General features: G+C 38.0%; 2 protein-coding genes across 2 annotated transcripts; one reads left to right on the forward strand and one right to left on the reverse strand.

Moving 5' to 3' along the window:
- Nucleotides 1-11,238: 11,238 nt before the first annotated feature.
- LOC147560637 (uncharacterized) lies at nucleotides 11,239-12,873 on the forward strand (the record flags this gene model as incomplete). Its single annotated transcript, XM_086659299.1, has 3 exons — nucleotides 11,239-11,418; nucleotides 11,518-11,946; nucleotides 12,562-12,873. Coding segments are annotated over exons 1-3 (921 nt in total), but the record flags the coding sequence as incomplete, so codon positions are not given.
- Nucleotides 12,874-18,558: 5,685 nt separating this feature from the next.
- LOC147560638 (F-box protein At4g19940-like) lies at nucleotides 18,559-20,679 on the reverse strand. Its single transcript, XM_086664439.1, has one exon. It carries the CDS (start codon nucleotides 20,524-20,526, stop codon nucleotides 18,730-18,732), a length of 1,797 nt encoding a protein of 598 aa, XP_086520565.1. The 5' UTR covers nucleotides 20,527-20,679; the 3' UTR covers nucleotides 18,559-18,729.
- Between the last annotated feature and the right edge of the window lie 1,594 nt (nucleotides 20,680-22,273).

Below are 22,273 nucleotides of genomic sequence, written 5' to 3' on the forward strand. Positions count from 1 at the left end.
AGATTGTTAAACTGGAGATGCCAGCATATGCTGTTGCCGATGAGGTAAGTTTCGCTACTCCCACATTCTCTTGGATTAACTCTATTCACGATAGTATCATTTCTTGCTTAACTACTATTGCCTGTCAAATTATCTTACATGTAGGTAGGTCTGTGGTTCTCCAGTAATCACTTACAAGGACAACTTGGGTTAGGATATAGCACAGGCTCCAAAAATGGGTTCCTGAGTGCTAGAAAAACTGCCCAAGTGTGTTAGAGCTACCCCTGTGTTCCATACAAGGCTACTTTTTCTTAGACGTGGAATTCATAAAATAGCTAATTATTATATTGAAAAATGGTTTTAGATTGGATGGTTAGTTTCTTTCAGTTCTTTAACTCTTTGGCCTAAGACTCTCCAAGGATGAGCTGTTGTAATGGTCGTCTCGAGGCCGTGATCTTTGTGGGTGTGTACCAAGTTTACTTGGACATGGATCTGTTTTTTAATCTTTGAGTGAATGTGTTAGAAGAGAGAATATTTATAAGCAAGTCCCAATGTGGGCAGGATCCCCATTTCCAATACTTGGCAATGGATCTGACTCTGCCTTTTTCTCTTTATCTTTTCTACGGCTTCGCGTACATTCTTTCTTCTTGTGACGAACATGTTTGGTTTGCTTTTGTTATTCCATCTTTTTTGTTTTCCCTTTTGATGGTGATATGTGACAAAATCTAGAATGTCAGACTGGCAAAGATTGCTCTTAGGCCAGGTGCGGGTAATATGGTGAATGGGATTTTGCGGAAGCTAGTGTCACTTAAGGTTCGGCAGCTTTTATGAACTTTAATCATGTTGTCTATTTCATTGTCAGTGATTAAGTTCTTATATATTAACTCCGGATTAGGAAAAAGATTCTCTTCCCCTACCCAAATTGGAAGGCAATGATCGCGCGCGAGCACGTGCACTTGCACTCTTCATTCTCATCCAGTTGTAAGTTTGTAATCCTCCTCTAGCCGCAGGTTAGATGCACTTCTCTGCCAACTTCAGCAATACTTCTGCTTGCTCCATCTAAAAAATAATGCTGTGTTTGTTTTCTGTCAGTGGATGGTTAGACGATGGATGAAGTTTCTTGGATAAGAAGAAGCTGAGAAACTGATGACGTAGAATAACAGCGCTCCAAGTTTCAGTATCAGGTCTGTCGATGTGTTTCACTCTATACAATAGTATCACATGAGCTACCAAATCTATTGCTGATTCAAGCCATTGTGTTTAATCCTAATGTCAGGGTAAACACTGCAAAAGGTGTTACAAGAGCTGACCTTGTTAAGCGTCTCGAAACATTGGAGGTATTTTGCTTCTATTTTTTATGTGATGCTGTTGAAGCCCCCATTATTTGCTATCATTGTGCGAATAGGGTAACAAAATTTGTAGCGTACTAATGCCAGGCAAAATGGCATGTAGTTTGAAAACTGCCTGATGTGTTCGAATTTTTGTTCAGGTTGCTTAACAACCCATATTGTTATAGATTATGTATAATGTACTACTAATGCCCTTATACGGTTATACCTAAATGAAGACTAATAAAGACGGAGTTGGTCATTTGGGCACATATAGTCTTGCACATGCCAATAAACCATATGCCATATCTTATTCGTATATGATAGTATGAGATAACTGTAAATTTTTTTTTTCTTTGTTGGCTTAGGTTCCACATGAGCTTTCTTTACACTTGGATGATTTTGTTCGTATTACGACCGGATGCAGGTATCTTTGGTACTAAATTGAACTCCACCAGGAGGAAAGCCACATAACTTAAAGAAGAATAGAAATGCTAATTGTTTTTATTGGGTGCTCACTTCTCAACGTTCTTCCTCGTACTCTCTTTGCTCCATGTTGTTTCTGCTAGATTGTCATACAAGCAGAATTGTTGAAAGAGGGAATATGTGCAGTGCAAGATGAAAGTGCAGGTCCGGCTGTTTCCCTTATTATGTATGAAAGTTGTTTTGGTGCATATTAAAGTTCGTATTGACTGACAATTGAGACAAATGAACTATGCAATTCCTTTTTTGGCTTCTCTATGAAATACAAATTACTGAGTATGAGAGTGATATTGTTTTAGTGGTTGGCTTGTCGTGGTATAACAAAAAATGCATTGATCAAGATGGCGTGGGCTGGTTAAAGGTTGACTTTGGTGCTTACCTCATGTAGTGAGTCAGTCCCATTACCATTAACCGCTCTATGTGTCTATATGTAGTACTTTATTTACCAAATGAACGAAGTTCAATTTAACTCCAATATGTTGATTCAAGAAACCGCAGCTCCATGCTTAACCCAACTCTGAAAGATCAAAGACAAGAAATCCCATTTGCATCAGCCAGCAGACTGCAACGGAATTTGTTCCAGTTCTTTTCTAACAGTGTCGCAGGTCAAAACAAAAACATCTGATTTGAGTTTCACATGGACAAATACGAGGAAGAATTTTAGCCGTATAAGGTGAAATACCCTTATCCACTCTTGAACATAAATAAGAACAAGTAAACCGCCAAAAAAAATAATAGAAACAGTAGTTGAAAGAAAATGGTACAGCCAAAAACAGTTTACAAGAGCACATAGGGACCAAAGGTAATGCAAGAAGCATGTACCTATGACTTATCTAGTACTTGCTCCTACAGGAGCACCAGAGCTCCAAGAGAATGGCAGGGATGTAACAGGAACGCCCCACCTTGAGGGATTGGAACCCATTTACTTATTGTATATGAAAGTGTGATCTTCTTCTCTAACTAGCCTGAAGTGGGCTCTGATTGCTTTCTTGTAAACAACCATGAATTCAAATAATAACAACAAACGGTGCAGCTCTAGGTCTTGGCACTTATGGTGCCCATGGCTTCAAACCACAAAAGGCCACTTACAAAGAGGTAAAAAAAACGATTTTTTTCTCTTCCCCTCATTGATTAGAAGAGAATTTAACTCAATCCTATATCCCCAAACCCCAATTAGATGTTAATTTTTTTTTTGTATTAATTAGATGTTAAATTATTATTTTTTTTTTTCTCAACTATGTCAATGGAAAGTTTGGCAAACTGCATCTCTTTATCACTTGGTTCATACAGCAGCTTTGATTGGAGCTCCTATCACCAAAAACCCTAATATTGTAAATACCCTTTTCAATTCTCTTTTGGGTGATTGATAATTTGACTGTCAGATATCAAAATTTATTTGTTTTTCTTGATTTCTTTTGTAGTTTGGAGGCCTTTTGACTACTGGGATTCTAGCTTTCTCCGGGACGTAAGTACTCAATTCTGTTTCTTGTGTCAATTCGTGCCCGCGTCTTGTTAGGCCGAGTCAAGTAGGTTTGTCTCGGTCTGGATCGGCTGAGATAAACTCGACCAAACCCTAACTTGGTGTTTCAGCCGAGTCTCGTCTCAGGGGAGTCCGAGACCGACCCGAGACACAAGATTCTCGGCCCAAACAGACTACATAGAATAGAGTAAGACATGTTCTTGGCATCCTGACAATGAACTATCCTTCTTAGTCTTGTGCTGATCTTCGAGTCATTGTTCGAGGGGTCACACTTCGAGTCATTGTTCGAGGGGTCACAAGGAGATACTCGTATAAACTATTGCGAACCAATTTATCGACCAAATTGAACAACATAAAATATAAAGTTTTATACAATTTTACACATTCAATAAAATGTAATTATCGTTAAGAGAATGACTCGTTGACAAGCTTGACAATACTGCCATCCTTACCTAACCCTCATTCATCATGTGGTCATGTCCATTGTCAAAAACGTTGGTCTATAGTCGTTTTTGTTCTACCTTGATTTGCACGTTGTGACAAAGTTCTTGTTTAGTACGTGTAATATTTGTCACTAGATTGCTGTTAAACTTAGCAGGTCAGGCGAGCACTACCAGTCTCCGGGTTCTGAGTGTCAACGGGCTCGTTCAGACTCGTGTAAATGGAACAGGTCGCGAGCCCTTGAGCATTTGTCCCACCCTAGATTTGTTTTATAGGATATAATGTGATGCCTGGGTCTCTCTGAGTCTCTATAGCACCCATAATAACTGAAAAACTTACAAGCTCACTATGCTTCACTTGCTAGGTGAAGATACGATCATATGGACTTTCTAAATTGCTGAAATACATGACCCACTCCCCAACAACTGATTTTCGCTTACCATCTTTAGCCAAGTATATTTGAACCTACTTTATGAATTTGACGAAAATTAGGGCTTGGGTTTTGCAGGTGTTACACGGTTGCGCTTCTTGAGGACAGAAAGTATTCTAGGTTAGGTCCATTTGGTGGATTTGCATTTATTGCTGCTTGGGCAAGCCTGCTATTCTAAGTGATCAAGGTTAGGCCGGTTAGAAGTAAGCTCTTAAAGATATACTTGCGTTATAAAGTGACTCGTATTGTTTTCGTTTCAATATATCTGTTTTTATGATATGGAACTTAATGTGTAATGTGATGAGTACGTAAAGTACTTCATTTTTGGGCTTTATTTTATAGTCTTTACATGTTAATTTTGATGAATTTAATTAAGTTACATGGTTTTGTAGCAAACCCTAGAAAATACAAAGAAGTTATTATTATAAGAAGTTGGTGAAGATAGCCAATTATTTTGTGACTTGGTATATGAAGATTGAATTGGTTCAAATAATCTAAGTTAATACAAGGTGCGTTCTGAAGTTGTGCACTCTACAGGGGGCAATTCTGAATTATTAGGGACTGAAGATGAATATTTGGCTTACCCCACGTGAATTTTTTTTTTTTGAACGAGTGATACCATATATCAATAAAGTCTATTACAAGGTAAGAGACTGAAATTAACAACACTTAAAAAAAGAAAATCAGTCAGCACGGACCAATTCTTCAACAGCCAAATTATGAGGGGCCGAATTTGCAGACCGAGGGCAGTAGCGGAACTTCACTCTTCTTTCTCTCGCTTTTTCTCGCAACAGCTGGACTTCATGTTTGATGCGCCACGGGATACATTCAGAACCGTCCGATAATAGGGTTATCATGACCCTTGAATCTCCCTCAATCTCTACTCCATATAATAGGTATTCCTCCACCATTTCTAAACCTAATTGGAAAGCTTTCATTTCGCTATAGAGAGCCGAAATGGGCGAGATTCTTGAAACCCTAGAGCTGAGAATACCTCCCGATGAGTCCCTCACTATCGCCGCCGCCGAAGCTCCCCCTATTCTGTATGCTCCATCGACATTAACCTTTAAATTTCTTTGTGAAGGTGGGATCCAAGCTTGTACCTGTATTTCATTAACATCAAAGGTCGAGTTTAACAAGTTAGGGTTTTTGTTAAGTTCAATTTTGGTCATCAACCAGACTCTATCCAAATCGATGGTGCGATGATTGAAGTAAACTTCGTTGCGACTCTTCCACCAAATCCATAACAGATAAGTATATTTATACCAAATTCTGTTTTCCTTTTCTCCTTGATTCAGTAACTCCTGCAAATTTATAATGGGATCCGACCCTAATTGAAGTAAATCATGATCATTAGTTATATATAGTAATTGTATAAACAAAGGACATGAACCGAATAAATGATTTAAAGATTCTACTTCCTGTGAATTGCATAGTTTACAGATCGGATCTGTGTGATGCATGCGTCTGTTGATGTTTGAGAGAGTAGCTATACCATTGTGTATTAACTTCCAAGTGAATAACTGAATTTTAGGGTCCATTAAACTCTTCTTCCAAAGCTTACTCCAAGGAAATGACTGAAGATGATCAGGAAAATTCGATTGTTGTTTGATGGTAGAGTAATAAGACTTAGTTGTAAAGTTCCCTTTTTCTGTTCGACACCATATAAGGCTATCTTCCGAATTATCATTTGGAACATATAAGTTAAGAATCGCAGTTATAGTTTCCTGATCAAAGTGCTCATTAAGCAAACTACAGTTCCAATGGTTAGTACCAGGGTGTAGCAGATCAGAGACCCATTTGATGTTGTTGGATAATGTCCTTATTACATATGGTTTCTTGTTTCTGCATTTCAGGTAGCCATGGATCCTTCTCTATTTGTACTTTGGTGCCATTTCCAATCTGCCATATGCTGTGATTGCTTAACACATCCCTTACTTGAAGCAATGACTTCCAGAATTGAGAGTTATGTTGCTTCGGAGAAGCCTCCCAAAAGTTCACATTGGTAAGATACTTCGACTTTAGTATTTTGACCCACATATCATCATTATTTGTGCAAAGTCTCCATGCCATTTTAGCTAACATAGACTCATTGACCTCCGCTAAAGTTCTAATACCCAAACCACCTTGCTTCTTCGATCTAGTGATAACATCCCATTTGATAAAGTGTAATTTTCGATCTTCAACTTCATGTCCCCACCAAAAACTACGCTCTTCTCGTTCTAGAGTGTAAATAATTGATTTAGGAACTCTCTGTAATCCGAATGTATAAGTGCAGAAAGAGCCTAAAACCGACTTTTTCAAAACTGTCCTACCAGCTTGTGAAATTAGTTTTTTGCTTCCACCCAGAAAGTGATTTCTTGAACTTTTCTTTTAGCCAAGTATAGGTTTCTATTCTGTTTCCTGGTTTCATGATGAGTGAACCCAAATACTTGGCCTGATTTGTCATACGAGGTGCTTTTAACTTAGCTATATATTCTTCTTGAATTTCAGGTGGAATTCCCGCACCAAAATAAATCGAGGATTTATCGAAATTCACTGCTTGTCCAGAGAAACCAGCATATTCTTCCATAAGTAGCAAGATTGCATTGAGGTTGGTAAGACTAACTTCTCCAAAAAGGATTAAATCATCTGCAAAGAGAAAATGAGTGATAGAAGGGCAAACTCTATTAAATTTGTATCCGGTGTAAAGACACTGCCTCTCGTAGTGGATAATAAGTAGTGATAGGGATTGAGTAGTTAAAATGAAAAGGTAGGGTGATAACGGACACCCTTGCCTAAGACCTCTCGAGGCTGAAAAAGCCCCAAACAGACCCCCATTAATCTGAATATTAAAATTAGCAGTCGAAATACAAGATATTATGAGACTCAGAATGGGGCCACGAAGACCAGTCGCTTGAAGAACTTGGGTCAAGAAAGACCAATTGACCCTATCATAAGCTTTGGCCATATCCATTTTTAGAGAAAAACCACCCGATCTAGCTTTTGAACCATGCATAGAGTGAATCAATTCGGTAGTCACTACAATGTTATCTACTATTTGTCTATTCGGGACAAAAGCGTTTTGAGTCCACATAATGTTATCCTCTAAGAGAGGCCTAATCCTATTTGCAACTATTTTAGTGATGAATTTGTAAATAGAGTTGCATAAAGAGATCGGACGAAAATCCGAGGCCATACTCGGATTCCTCACCTTAGGGATTAAAGCAATAGTAGTTAAATTAAGAGAAGGGTCAATTGAACCTGACTTGAAAGCTTCCTGAATATAGTGTACCAGATCCCCACCTACAATCTCCCAAGTTTGTTGATAAAATATACACGGGAGACCATCTGGTCTCGGGCTTTTGAGGGAACCCATCTCCATGACAACTGCTTTAATCTCTTCTGTGGATGGAATTCTTAAGATGTAGCCCAGGTCTTCTTCCGATATGACTTTATATGCATCTAATAACTCTATCGGTGGTTGTACTACCATCTCTTCAGTAAACAAATTCTGAAAAAATAATGAGATATCAGTTGCAATTTCAGTGGGATTATTGGATTTGATACCTGATTGCAGCCTAAGCTCACTGATTTGGTTTTTCTGTCTTCTTTGTGATACTGCTGCGTGAAATGCTTTAGAATTCCGATCACCGTTTTGAACCCATTTGACTTTCGCTCTTTGTTCCATTCTTGCTCTTTCTAATTCTTCAAAATATAATATATCCTCTTGGTAGTTACTTTCTATCTGAAGAGTAATTTCTGTGGGGGCTAATGTCTGAATGTGTAGTAACCTGCTACGAAGTATTTTAAGTCTCTCTTTCAGTAAACCAAAAGTTTGCCTACTCCATTTCCTGGTCAAGTCTTTTACTTGAAGTACTTTATCGTAGAAAGAACCCGTAGTTTTGTCCCAATTACTTTGAAATGATTCTTTATAGTTTGAATGTTTTAACCAAAACGCCTCGAATCTGTCAATTTTTGCAAAAATATTAGATTCCACCACCATTTTGAGTAAAATAGGAGCATGATCACTCGAGTATCTAGGTAAATGGAACAGTCCCGAGTCAGGGTAATTTATCAACCAATCCGCATTGCAAAGGGCACGGTCCAATCTTTCTCTAGTGAGGTGAAATCTGGATTTATTATTAGTCCAAGTAAAAGCAGGCCCATGAAAACCAAGGTCTAAAAGTCCACCATTCTGAATGAAGTCCTGGAATTGTTCAAGAAAAGGTATATTAGAAGAGCCGCCGAACTTTTCCGATCTCGATCCCATGGCGTTCATATCTCCTATACAGCAAAGAGGTCCCTGTGTGTTTGAAATCCGTACTAAGAGTTCCCCCCAAAATGACGACCTATCTTGCACTCTTGGAGGACCATAAACACAGAATAGATTCCACGTTGATCCATAGAGGGACCTATAACAGTGATATGAATTAGATTATTCGAAGAGTAATTAATAGTAACATCCAGATAGTCATTCCAAAACAAAATAAGACCTCCACCCCTACCTTGAGATGAAACAAAAAAACTTTTATTTAAACCTACATAATTATAATTAGGAATATTATTAATATTATTTATTTTAGTTTCAGAAATAAACGCAATAATAGGCCTAGTGGCCCATAGGAACTGATACAAAGTATTCTTTGTCGTGTCGTTCCCTAAACCACGATAATTCCAACAGAATATACTCATTCTTCCATCGGCTTTGCGGTAGCCGTGACCGAAATAACTTCAGTTTCACCCGACATGTTCCTCATGGGGCGTTTAAGTGAACCTCTATGACGATTCTGTCCTTGAATGGAGCTTTCTGTAATCTCGAAATTGCTTTTCTCTGATTCTGAATAGTGTTGGTTTCCCACTAATTGTTGGCCCTGAACCACAACTACAGTCTTTCTTTGATTATGGTTTAATTTGGACCGTTTTATCTGCGTTAAATTATCCAAAAGAAAACCAAAATTAGCATTTAAATTAAAAGATCCAGGAGGGTGAGTATGACTATCCATATCAGATTCGGATGGATCACCCAGAATCCCGAGAAATTCTGACTGGTCTAGACCCGAGAAGGAATTTAATTCTCTTGCCAGGGTCCGATTATAGAAAGGAATTTTGTATTCTAAAGGGTATGTAGGTTCCATCGCACGAAGACAAAAGTTAATAGAATGGCCAATTCGACCGCATGATAAACAGAAGACAAAAGTTAATAGAATGGCCAATTCGAACGCATGATAAACAGAATCGAGAGAGTCTCTCCACCCTAATTTCAACAGATATGAGTTGATAGTTTGAAGTATTTAGATTAACCCTCTTAGGGAAAACCGACGAGATATTAAATTCCACCCTAACTCGACCAAATACGGTCCATTTCGCCGCATCTTCACGTGTCGTCGGAATGTAATTTCCCATAGATTGTGCCAACCGAGTCACATTTGTAGAGTTTAAATGCTTGATCGGTATCCCATGTAGTTGTACCCAAAACCATGCAGTCTCAAATATATGATCGCCAGGAGCCTTAGTAGGATCACATTTTTGAAGAATAATCAAATCTTCCATCACTACCCAAGGAGATTTTTCAATAGCCATATCTAGTTCTGTTCCTGTAGCAAATCGGATCAAGAATAGATTCTCCTTAATTTCTGTAAGAACAAATTTGTTAGGAACATCTATGATTTTGGATATCTATTCATGGCTATTCCAATTTCAATTTGCCTCGCACTCAAGAACTTCACCACTCCATGTTTAATGATACCTATGTCCAGTGATTCCGACGTGTCTTCCTCTACAGTAATGATCGGGTTATCCTCTGTGGTAAGAGCTTCAAAGTGTTGAATGAATTGTTGGTTAACGGTACTCATGTTGAAACAGAATTCGCAGAAGAGAAGGAAGGAAAAAATTAAAGGAGACTAAATCTCACAAGGGAAATTTTAAAAGGCCCCCCCGTTTTTGTTAAAAGGCCTCCCCGCTAAAAGCGCCCCTCATTATAACCCATTTGGTTATAGGGCCCCCTCTGCAAAGGAGCACCCCCCTCTTCTATATTTGACCTAACGGCAAAGTTAACGCCGTTAGGTCAAACTTAACCCAAGACTAAAATTGACCCTAAAACCCTTGACCATCTCCTTCCCAACCAGTTTCATCCCTTCTCTCTTTCTATCTCCCGCCTTCTCTCTCTCTCGTGCTCAAGGTTGTCTCTCGTGCTCTAGGTCTCTCTCGTACTCTAGGTCTCTCGCCCTCTCTCTCATTCTTCACCATTGTACCAGGTTAGTATATATCTCTCTCTCTCCTTATATCTTTCTCTCTCTCTCTGTATATATGTCTCTAGATTTGAGTTATGAATTTAGGGTTTTTAATGAAAGGGGTTTTCGGTTTTTTGAAGGAGGGATAGATTCATTGGATTGTATGTGTTGGATTGTATGATTAGAGAAAGACTTTAGATTGGTTTTCGGTTTATGATTAGAGAAAGACTTTAGATTGATAGGGTTTTGATTTGATTGATTTCTGGATTGGATTGTATGTGTTGTTATGATGTTCATGATTCTGGTTTAATTTAGTTTAAGTTAGAATTTTAATGCTTAAAAATCGTAATACGGTCGTACCAGACCGTAGAGATAAAAACCCCCAATTTTTCTTCACCAAGCATAATTTCGGTCGAACCAGACCGTTTTATGCACTAAATTCGGCTCGAACCCACCGTAAAAATGCACAGTAGCTACTGTGCATTTTTACAGTGGGATCGAGCCGAAAATATGCACAAAATTCGGTTCGAGCCAACCGTAAAAATGCACAGTAGCTACTGTGCATTTTTACGGTTGGCTCGAGCCGAATTTTGTGCATATTTTCGGCTCCAGCCCACCGAAATTATGCACAGTAGCTACTGTGCATATTTTCGGTGGGCTCGAGCCGAATTTTGTGCACATTTTCGGGTCGAGCCCACCGAAATTATGCACAGTAGCTACTGTGCATATATTCGGTGGGTTAGAACCGATTTTTGGGCATCTCACGGCTCGTGCCCACCGTATTTTGGCCAGTAGGTCAAATTTTGTTTTCTTTATTTATACTTTCTAATGCCATTTTTTCCAAGTTGTTTGACTTTATTTATATATCCTATTTTACCTTTAGTCATGTCTGAACGTGTCGCACAAACTGTAAGTGCGAGAAAGAGGAAGGAGGATGCTAGGAAGCAGATTGTCGACGGTTCGACAAGTGAAGCAGGTGCGGATCCTTTTCCAGGAGGGCCGACGGACCGAAGCGTTCTCAAGAACTATGAGAACCATATTGCATACCAGATTTGGAATGGCAAGGTACGTGTATGTTTTTCTATTTTTCGCACTTATCAATGTTTAATATAATAATATATTGTTAACTTTCAATAAACGTAACTTTTATGTTTGTTTACGTAGGATCGTCCTGTTTTGAAACTACATAATCACGCAAGTGGTGTGCAAGTGGGGGCCCTTGAAAGTAAAAGTATACGGGATTCAAAGAAGGAACATGTCTGGGACATAGAACTCGAGTGTAAAGTAGTTCGTGAGAAGGTGGAAGCATCAGGACTTCTGCAAATCGCTAAATACTCTTACCAGAAACTTGACCGGGTTCTTATCACGGCTTTCACGGAGAGGTGGCATGAAGATACTAACACCTTTCACATGCCATTTGGAGAAATGACGATCACACTAGAGGATGTGCATCGTATTACAGGACTTCAGATTACAGGTCACTCGGTTCATCTTGATAATGACCATGTAAATGAATGCGCACTTCTGGTGAAAGGTTTAGGGGTGACACCTGAGGCTGCGGAAGCAGAATTGAAGACGACTAAGTGCAAGAGTGTCCGAATGTTGTGGTTGAGGGAAATATGTTCGGGTAGCTTAGACTAAGATGACGCACGGAAGAAAGACTTTTGCGTCAGAGGGTACCTTCTCCATCTTATGGGCTCGACTCTTTTTTGTGACAAGAGTGGTTCGAAGGTGCCTGTTTGCTACCTTACATATTTGATGGACTTGACGAAGGTCCCTAAATATTCGTGGGGCACGGCTGTGCTTTCTTACCTTTATAGGCAGCTCGGTCATGCTTCCACTAAGGGTGGACAAATGGCGGGTTATCTGCCCCTCCTCCAGGTATTTCTCACATTATTATAAGTTGATTAATTTAGGAGTTTATCTTCTTGGTAGTAATAATTGTTTTCTTGTTTAGGCATGGATTGACGAGCACTTTAAGCTTGGTCTGTCGGATTTGAAAAAGGATTTCGACATTAGGCCGGATTTGCCTCTGATGGGTAGATGGACGGAGCATGATGCACATGAAAATCTAGATGACAGACTGGTTAACCTCCGAGAGATGATCGACGCTTTAGAGGAGCGAGAGGTAAAATTCTATATACTATGGTATTTTGCATGTTAATTTGACATTGAATGAGCATCTAGTATAATAATTGTGTTATTTAGGTTATTTGGGACCCATATAGACTCATGGGCATTGGTGAGTCATCTCCCCCACTATACGCCTTCTACAGCGGTTGTATCGTATTTGATGATATTGCCGAGCCGTATCAACCCGAAAGGGTGTTGAGGCAATTTGGTGTGGTTCAACATATTCCGTCTGCCCCCATGAGAGCAACAAAGAAGAGAAGGAGTGAAGCAAAGGATTATGGAGAACATACATGGTATTGGGAGAACTGGGAACATCATGTCCTCAACGAGAAAGATAGGTCGCAACGGGTTAGTTCGGCTTGGGAGGTCGATGATAAATATGCTGAGTGGTTGAGTCGAATTTCCCACCCGAAGGTCCAAAACCCAAACCATCGGAAGACGAACCAAGCACAAAGCTCACTCGGTTCGATTGCTTACTACGTAAGTACACATAAAGCATGTAATCTACTTTATTTAGTATTGATGGAAATACATGTTAACGGACTTGATTTTTTTTTTCAGAGAGAGGGTATTCGGCATGCCCTTGCTGCACTAGATTTGTCTGGGGTGGATGCAGGAAAGGAAATTCTTCACCAAGTATTGAGGGAGGAGCAACTTCCAGAGGCACCCCAGAGGGTTCAGGAAGAAAATACAAGGAAGAGGACAAAAACAAAGGCCATGGGCAGGAGGAAGACCTAGAACGGCTTTAGATACTTTTTTATATTTTGAGACTTATGTCGGAAACTTTTGAATGATGTCGGATACTTTTATAATTTGAACGGCTTTAGATACTTTATCTTTTGATATGTTAAAAAGGTTGGTTTTTTATATGGTTGAAATGTTATATTTTGATATGTGCCAAAAGAGAGAGAGATACAAAAGAGAGAGAGAGAGATATACAAAACTCCGAGAGAGAGAAATGTGCCAAAAGAGAGGGAGAGATACAAAAGAGAGAGAGAGAGAGAGATATATGTGCCAAGAGAGAGAGAGAGAGATATGTGCCAAAAGAGAGAGAGATACAAAAGAGAGAGAGAGAGAGAGAGATACAAAACTCCGAAAGAGAGAGAGAAATGTGCCAAAAGAGAGAGAGAGATACAAAAGAGAGAGAGAGAGAGAGATATGTGCCAAAAGAGAGAGAGAGAGAGATACAAAAGAGAGAGAGAGATACAACTTTTCGGTGGGCTCTTGCCGTTTATGTTGCTAAAAACGGCTCGAGCCCACCGTTTTTTTGCACAGTAGGTACTGTGCAAAAAAAACGGTGGGCTCGAGCCGTTTTTAGCAACATAAACGGCAAGAGCCCACCGTTTTTTGCACAGTACTTCTTATTTTAAAAAATAAAACTTTTCCTTTGATCAAAAAACTTGACGTTTAAAAAAAATAACTTCAACTAACAGTTACTACTAAAAAAAAACAACTTCAACTAAGTTTTCATTCCATATCTATTGCTATTGCATTCGATGATGTGTCCCCTTCCTTCTTTATACTTGATGGAGTTTCTTCTAATTGCGGATTGAAATTATCGCCACTGTCAATGTTTCCGGAATACATTGTGCATACTCCCAACGAGAAGGATCTCTCTTAGTAGATATGGCTGCTTCCTTCTCTTTTCTGTTTCTTGGTTTCTTTGGGGCTCCTCGGGTTTTCAATTTTGCCAAAGGTTCTGTCATGGATGTCATTGAAGGACAAACAATACTCCTCAACCTTTCTAATATGGCTTTTCTCTCAGGACCGGTCGACATATCCCACATGGAGTACAACAATCCTAATTCGTAAGAACTCTGAAGTTCGTTATATACCTCAGGAGTAGGAATAATTGAGAGTTTAGTCCATTGTGGGTCAATGAGTGACAAAGATATCACCTCACCACGTCTCATAATGATTTCCATCTCGTGAGCACAAGGGAGACCATACACAGACCTATACACACATCCACACAAATTTGAATCAATTCCTATAGTTTTTGCCCGCTCCACCTCATCTGCCAACAGGTCAAGTGCATTGTGTGAGACATAACCCCTGAGTTCCCTAAAGGCGTTGATTTGATGAGACATCTTCACTGATGTACGACTTTTCTCGAATGTAGTAATTTGAGATGGAAGTTGAGAAGAAGCCACAGCAGCAAAGCCCTATAAGGAAAAAAGAGAATTTTAGTCAAAACGGCCCGAGACCACCGTTTTATGTATTACTTTACGGCTCGAGTCCGCCGAAAATATGCACAGTAGCTATTGTGCATAAATTCGGTGGGCACGAACCGAATTTATTGACATTTTTCGGCTCGAGCCCACCGAATTTTTGCACAGTAGCTACTGTGCATATTTTCGGCGGACTCGAGCCGTAAAATGGCATAAATTCGGTTGTACCAGACCGAAAATACCCTCCGTGTTCAACAACCAAAAAATTTTCATACAACCAACGAATATATCATACAACTTGGAAAAAAGTGTTAGGATATGTTCATATACCTCTTGGGAGACTGAATCTTGTCCAGAAATTGATGATTTAGGATCCTTTGATGTTTCTCCAAAACTTTTGAAACTTGCTTCATCCATGGTGGTTTAAGAGTTTAGAAAGGGATAGAGAAGTGGTTTAGGAGTGCAACAACAATGTGAGATTGTTGCACAACTCCGATGAACTTTCCCCGTTGATGATGGTCGCCGGTGATGTTGACAATTCCGGTGGAAGAAGAGGGAAGAAGAGAAATTTCTAGGGATTTGGGGTTCTAGGGATTTGGGTTTGGGAGTTTTAGGAAGTTTAATAATTAACAACTAAAATCTTAATGTGGGTGAAATACACCCTTAAAGGGGGTTTTTTCACCCATTCAAAGAGGGGGCCCTTTAACCAAGCCAAGTCAAACGTGTTTTACCAAGTCAACGAAACCATGGGGAGGCCTTTTAACAAAAACGGGGAGGCCTTTTAAAATCTCCCATCTCACAATAAGGAATTAATATCAAAAGGAAGAGAACGTTAAAGGCTAACTGCCTAAACGGTCCCAAAAAGCCTGATAAAGATGAAATAACTGCTATCCTAAAATCTCTCAACCGTTTTCCACGGAGACAAAATAGGCGGCGCCACCAATGAAACAAAACGCTCCGCTGCATAGCAATGTAATTACTCCCTTCTTCTGGAGTTGTTATTTAGCAAGGGAAGGAATTTCCACAAAACCTATAGTAGTTTTACCACTTCCCATATATTGCTGGGAACATTGAAAACCGACAGACATTGAAAAACCACCCACATTGGATTGAAGCCGGTTAAGAGATTTTTATGGGAAGTTTCTATTAACTAGTTTTGTCTAATTATAAAAGGGGACCACTAGTTCACGGAAAAAACACACCCCCACACACTAGTGAAAGAGCAAGTTTAGAGGAGCAACATTAGAGATAAATTAGCTTTTTTGGGTGCAAGAATTTGGGAGATTCAAGAGCTTCATCGAAGACAAGTTTTGGAGAAAGACGAGGGCTTTATCAAATATTAATTCGGTTTTATCTTTCTCTCTTATCTTTTTCTTTACTTGTTTATCATTAATTGAATCATGTATTTAATATTCATGGGTTTCTAACTCCCCCACTAGGATAAAGGATGAAACCCTAACAAGAGTATTTGAATTCTAGTATCATATTTATTTTATTATCTCTTTTAATGTGCTTCAATGTTTTGAATTAACCGTACTTCGGTTAGCCTAAGAAACTAACAACCTGGTTCCTAATTGCATGATATTTTAAGTGAAGTGGGTTATGGGTTTAGTTAATTGAGAATGGTCTTTTATTGTTTTATCTTCCGAAAATTGAAGATTGATTTCTAACAATTTTTGAGTTATCAAAGAGAGATAATAATTTGAATTAGATATTAGATTTGAGTATGATTGTTAGTGGTGAATTCCAATATCCTAGATTTACCAACTTATAGTTTTCCATTACAACTTTGTTTTGTTTTCTAAATTTCAATTTTTAGTTTCCCAAATTATCCTAAAAATCAATTATCTACTTTCCTAGTTTGTTAGTTAATCTTAGGTTTAGATTTAATTCCAAACAAATCTTCGTGGGATCGACCTCGTAATTCTTGCCATATTTACATACGGTTCGTACACTTGCGAGTTTTAATTTGATCTAATTAGCCTAGTATTTAGGTTCACTAAGTTTCACATCATAATGTACTATTGTACTGTGATTACGCAGTGAAATAATTCGTTCTTAAATTCAATGTTGGTAGAAACTAATTTGTAAATTGCAGATCTTAGGGTATCGTATTTAGTCATCCAATCTTGTTAGAATTTTATCTTGATCTTCATAGGCATCAAGTTAAACTACTTAATGGTTTATTACTTTGATTGATGAACCATGCCTAGATTAAAACAACCCAAACATTTTTTTTGATTGCTTTGAGCATTTTAGGAAAACTAAGAAGAGAACAGGTTAGATCTGTGGAAGAAAAGACAGAACAAAACCTAGAACTAATCTAAGCAATAAAGGATTTCACATCAATGATTATTCGAAATCCCCGTCTCTTTGAATTACGGAAGAGGATCAAACTTGCAGGAGCCATGACCTGCAACCAAAGATTAAGAAGAAACAAGGGTCAAGGGTTAGTTTCTCTACGATCTTTTGCGACAAAAGTACATCAATTAATTCAATATAGATTGACTGCCTGCCCCTTGAATAATCAGTGTCTGATTATTCCAATATCGATTTTCATAACTAGCTCTTTTGTTGCAGTTATCTCACTGGGTAGTGTTTGTTTTTTTGTCTAAGTCAGATCTAAAATCTAATTCGAGTTCTAAGTTTACTCGAGTCAGATTTCGAAATGTATGTGTTTGTCCGACCCGTGATGTCTGAATGGCTGATTTTGAGTTAGACAATTGAGATTCAGACGAGTCAAATCTAGACAACGAGGAAAAAAACACAACCTAACTTGCAAGTTAGTAGCAATCTATCTTGCTGAAAACTGCAATTTGAGTTCATTTTAGTCTCCTTAAGCTAGAACAAAAACAGAAAAGTTGGGGAAAGTAAGATATACTATATCAAGAATGTAGTTGAGTTCTTACTAGGGTCACGCTCATCGAGCATTGCAGCACCATTGAAGAAACAACTAGCTCCTCTGTTCTTGAACTTGTGATAGTAGTTATTGAAAGCATAGGAAGCATGATCTTTATAAGTATTAGGTAGAAAACAAGGTTGACCTCTTTGTATTTTCCTGCAATCAGCACCACCTTGTCCACAAACCCAATTGATGGCATCTCTTAGAACCTCATCTGAAAATTGTTCATCAGCAATACACCATTGAACCTCGTTTTGGGAGAACTGAGATGCTTGGCTTTTTGGGTACTACTAATTGAATGCTATTTCGCTTCTATATGCACCTCATATACAACTTATCGACGGCCTTTTATTTTGACCTGCCAACATAGTTTTTTTGTTTGTTTGTTACAGTAATATCTTTTTTTTTGTTTGTTACCTGATTAACCACATTGCATCTAGATTGTCGTGAGGTAGGTAGTCTCACGCAACAACATAATGTGCAGGAGCACACCACAAAAACTCAACTCGTCCACCTCGAGTAGACGATCAAAACATGTCTTCCGAAATATCTCTTTTTGGGTGGCTGTCAACGCCTTATTAGTGAAAGACATAACATCTACCCTTGAGTGAGTATTCACAGCAGCAGCACTCACATTTTCAATGAACTTTAACTCAACAGATATCCTGCAAAATAACCCAGACATCGCGGACGGAACTTCAAATGGCACAACATTAGCCTGAGTACAACAATTGAGAGATTTAGACAGAGAAGTCAGCTCGAGTATCAACTTCACAGTGTTAGGTTTAATACATAAGGAACACTTGTTGAACAATTTCAACATCCCACAACAATAAAAAGATTGGAGTCCGACCAGCACTGTTATCTTTTCACAGTTTCAGGTAATATAAACACAATCAAAACCCATATAATCCCAACTCAGGGTCTGACCAAAATCTGATTCTTGCAAGTAAAAGAAACAAGGAATTATGCAAACAGACACATAACAACACCATGGAATAGATGAAGAAAACACAATACATCTTATATAACTAACAAGCAAACATAATACTGTTTTATAGTAAATAAAAGGAAAACATAATTGTGCCTTATAAAATATATTAATATGCCAACATAGATAGCGATAAAACAAAAAGCAACTAATCATAGTGAAGCCAATCCCCTCTTCTCCTACGGTGGTGTTGATGTACTACTTTCATTGCTAACAGGAAAGAGGCTCTCCGAGAAAGTAGAAAGAGAGCTACGAAACCCTAGTGGTTGCGAAACTGAGGAGAGGGTTCCACTTACATCAAACTCTGTCAAACTATCATTCTTCCAATTGTAACAATAGATAGGGGATGTAACACATTTACTCTTGTCTGGGCTATAAGGATCGTTCCAATGACGTGGTTGCCCAAAGTTGATTACGATTACCTTGTCATCTGATCCAAGGAAAGAATGAAATTTAACTTCGTCATCATCTTCCAAATAAAAAGGCAATACGAAACTAGTCAGTTCACTCCATCTATCCTCATCATCTTTATATAAATACATGTTGAATAAATTCTTGTTCATTCTAATTATCATAGCAAAACGCCCATCAACTTGTATAAAACAAATGGGGTTGCCAAAACAGGTACGGTGGTGGTGAAGGATGAAATCAGGGATTGCGATTCTTCTAAACTTGTCACTTCCTACATCAAATGCACTTATGCATACATAGTCAGTACGTCTTAAAAGCCCCTTCTTCCAATCTTCAAGATAATCCGTGTTGAAATAAATAACACCATTCACACAAATAGAACCCTTAGCGAGAAAGCGTGGAAAGTTGGGTTTTTCGATCGTTGTCCATCTAGGAGTATTACCTTGGCGCCCTCCTATGGTCAAAACCTCACAAATAGAATCATACACGGAACCTTTGGTAGAGGGAAGAGAACCTACGAGATTATGGACACAGACCAATTTGTGTTCATTAGTAGCAGGATCAAAACCAAAACCGTACCTTGTGTAAATAGTAGAGAGTTTCAGGACAAATTCTGATATAAACCATGGGGATTCTTGTCTGGTACAGATGTTGTATATACGATGAGCATATTTTCTCTGTGAGTCAACGAGGCATATCAAACCGTTTACAGGTTCTGAAATGGTAGTGTAAGAAGACAAGACTGTCTCCCTTATTGTGTCTTCCTCCTCTACTACTATTTTATTAGTGTTGTGGTCGTCTTCATTGTTAATTAGTAGAAGATCAGCTGTAACGTGCAACTCCCTGTAAGACCTTTTAGTAAAATTGCATTCCGCAAAACGACCTGCTCCCAGATGTACACGCTTGTGCACACTATCCACATGTGGTACAGGAACAACCATAAGTAGACGAAGACTACTACGACGACAAGGAAGAGGAGGAGAGTGTTGTTGTGTTGTTGTTAATGTTGTTGTTTTATTCAAATAAGAAGAAGAACTTGAAGAACGGGTAAAGTGTAAATTAATAAAATTTTCATCTTTTTCAATCAAAGAAATCCATGTTTTGCAAACACTCTTAAACCTAACTAGGGTTTTAACTGGAAGTCTAGATAGTATCTCAAACACCAAAAAATTATTATCAGTAACATGAATAGTAGTAGAGGAGTATTCATAATCATCAATACCTCCTCCTCTTATACTGTTGTTGTTCTTCTTCTTTGTGTTGTTGTTAGTAATGGTAGTGAAACAAGGATCCTCTGAAACATCTACACAACGACCTAATCCAGTTAGAGAAATAAGATATTTTGCATGATCAAAATTGCTAACTTTTCTCTTTCTTTTCTTCACATTCTTCTTCTTCTTCTTCTTCTTCATCTTGTTCGGTTCAAATTTAATGGGCCGAGGACGAGGAGGATTAGAAGAAGAAACACCAGCAGCAGCAGATGATGATGCTAATAATAATAATGCCGCTTTGCTCCTTGTAAGCATTCTTCTTCCTTCTTTTTCCGCTTTGCTCCTCGTAAGCATTCTATTCTTCCTTCTTTTTCTGTAAATCGCTCCTTCCCTCTCTTAGATTCTAAGAGTTTTAGGGTTTCTTTTTTTGTTTTTAAACCAAAAACCCTAGAAAAAATCGGTGGTGGAGGAGAAAACCCAAATCATACGGATTCTTGAATTATTTTTTATGTTAAAGAGTCGAATGTAGTGGTGCTCAAAAGGCCGGGCCGGGCTGGCCCGGCCTGGAATAGAACGGTTCAGGCCGGGTTGCGGACCGGGCCCAAGCAACCCGGGCCGGGCCGGTCCCGTGTTGGCTAAACCTATGGCCCAACCCGGGACCGTGACTTGACCCAGTTCAGGCCTATCCGGGCCGGGCCAAACTCGGATTTGACCAGGCTAATTTGTTTTTTTTTTCTTCCTGTTTTTTAATATGAAACTCAATTAAAACTTAACGAACTTACTTAAAAGAAAATAAGACTTGTCAAGTAGTATTAAAGTGATGACTGTTTACCTAAAAAATCGAACTTACCAAAGTAGATTAAAACAAATTGGAACTTACTTAAAAAATATACTCCCTCCGTCTCAAATTAAGAGACCCAGTTTCCCTTTTGGTTTGTCTCAAAATAAGAGTCCCGTTTCCCTTTTTATCATATAAAATTCATTAAATTTCCAACATTACCCTTTATCTCTATATTACACCTTTGTGCTCAAATATATATTGGCCAACAACCAAAAAGGTAACTAAATCAAAATTACTTAACTAAGAATACTTACTTAATTTTTTTTTTTTTACTACGAATATTTGTTCATGATTTGAAACTTTTTTCTTAGAACCAAAGTTAGAGGGATTCAAGTGGAGATCGGACATCGAGAACTAAAGAGATTTAGAAAGTATGGACTTGAATTTCTAGTTTGGTAAACAAAAAATTACTCTAGCTAAAGGGTACACTGTGTATGAAGATGAAAGTCATGACATATATAGAGCTCAAATTTTTGTATTCTTTGTCTAAATCAAGTTTTGGCGGCATACTTTTTGATTGATTAAATCTAATTTTACTCTCAAAAACAAAATTTAAGTTTCAACCAAATTTTACCTCCAAAAAATTTAAATCTAAGTTGGATCTAAATTTACCTCCAAAAAAATTTCAAGTTTCAACAATTTTTTTGTGAAAATATTTGTGTCAATGGAGGAATTCTATAGAAGTCTATTTGTATTTGCTTGATTATTGGTAACAATCAAACTTGGAAGAAAAAATACCATCCAATTTAAAAGAAAAATACCATCTAATATTAGGAACAATTTATATTGTTACCCAAAATAATTTGACCATTAAATTGAAATCCAATTTTCCTCCACCTATTTTCGGTAAAGAAATTCATTTTAGATTTAGTCTAAAAAAAGAATCACACAAATCTGAACATTAAATGAGGGTATAAGTGGAAGAAAAAATACGCGAAAATTTTGAAGGATTTTAGGTCTGGGTCTCTTAATTTGAGACGGAGGGAGTAGTATTTACTAAAAATTTCTTCTCTTACTCGAAAAGAAAAGATTTTCTAAAACTTACACAAAAATGGTTTAATGAAACTTACCTATATTCTTTTTATATTCTCTAACTTAAAAAGGAAAAGATTTTCTAAACTTGCATAAGGATATGAATCCTTAACATAAATATGAATATTTCTTTCTAACTCAACAACTTACCTAAATTTATTTTTAGATAAAATTTTTTAAAGCATACCAAAAATTTCTTCTCCAACTTAAGTTTGTTATATTTTCTAA

This window comes from Eschscholzia californica, unplaced genomic scaffold (assembly GCF_041429995.1).
Source record: "Eschscholzia californica isolate CP2 unplaced genomic scaffold, dmEscCali1.0.p SCAF_2, whole genome shotgun sequence".
NCBI classification, from domain to species: domain Eukaryota; kingdom Viridiplantae; phylum Streptophyta; class Magnoliopsida; order Ranunculales; family Papaveraceae; genus Eschscholzia; species Eschscholzia californica.

What these genes read in the sequence shown, in the direction of transcription:
- LOC147560638 (XM_086664439.1), bottom strand. Translation starts at nt 20,526, where the DNA reads ATGCTTACGAGGAGCAAAGCGGAAAAAGAAGGAAGAAGAATGCTTACA.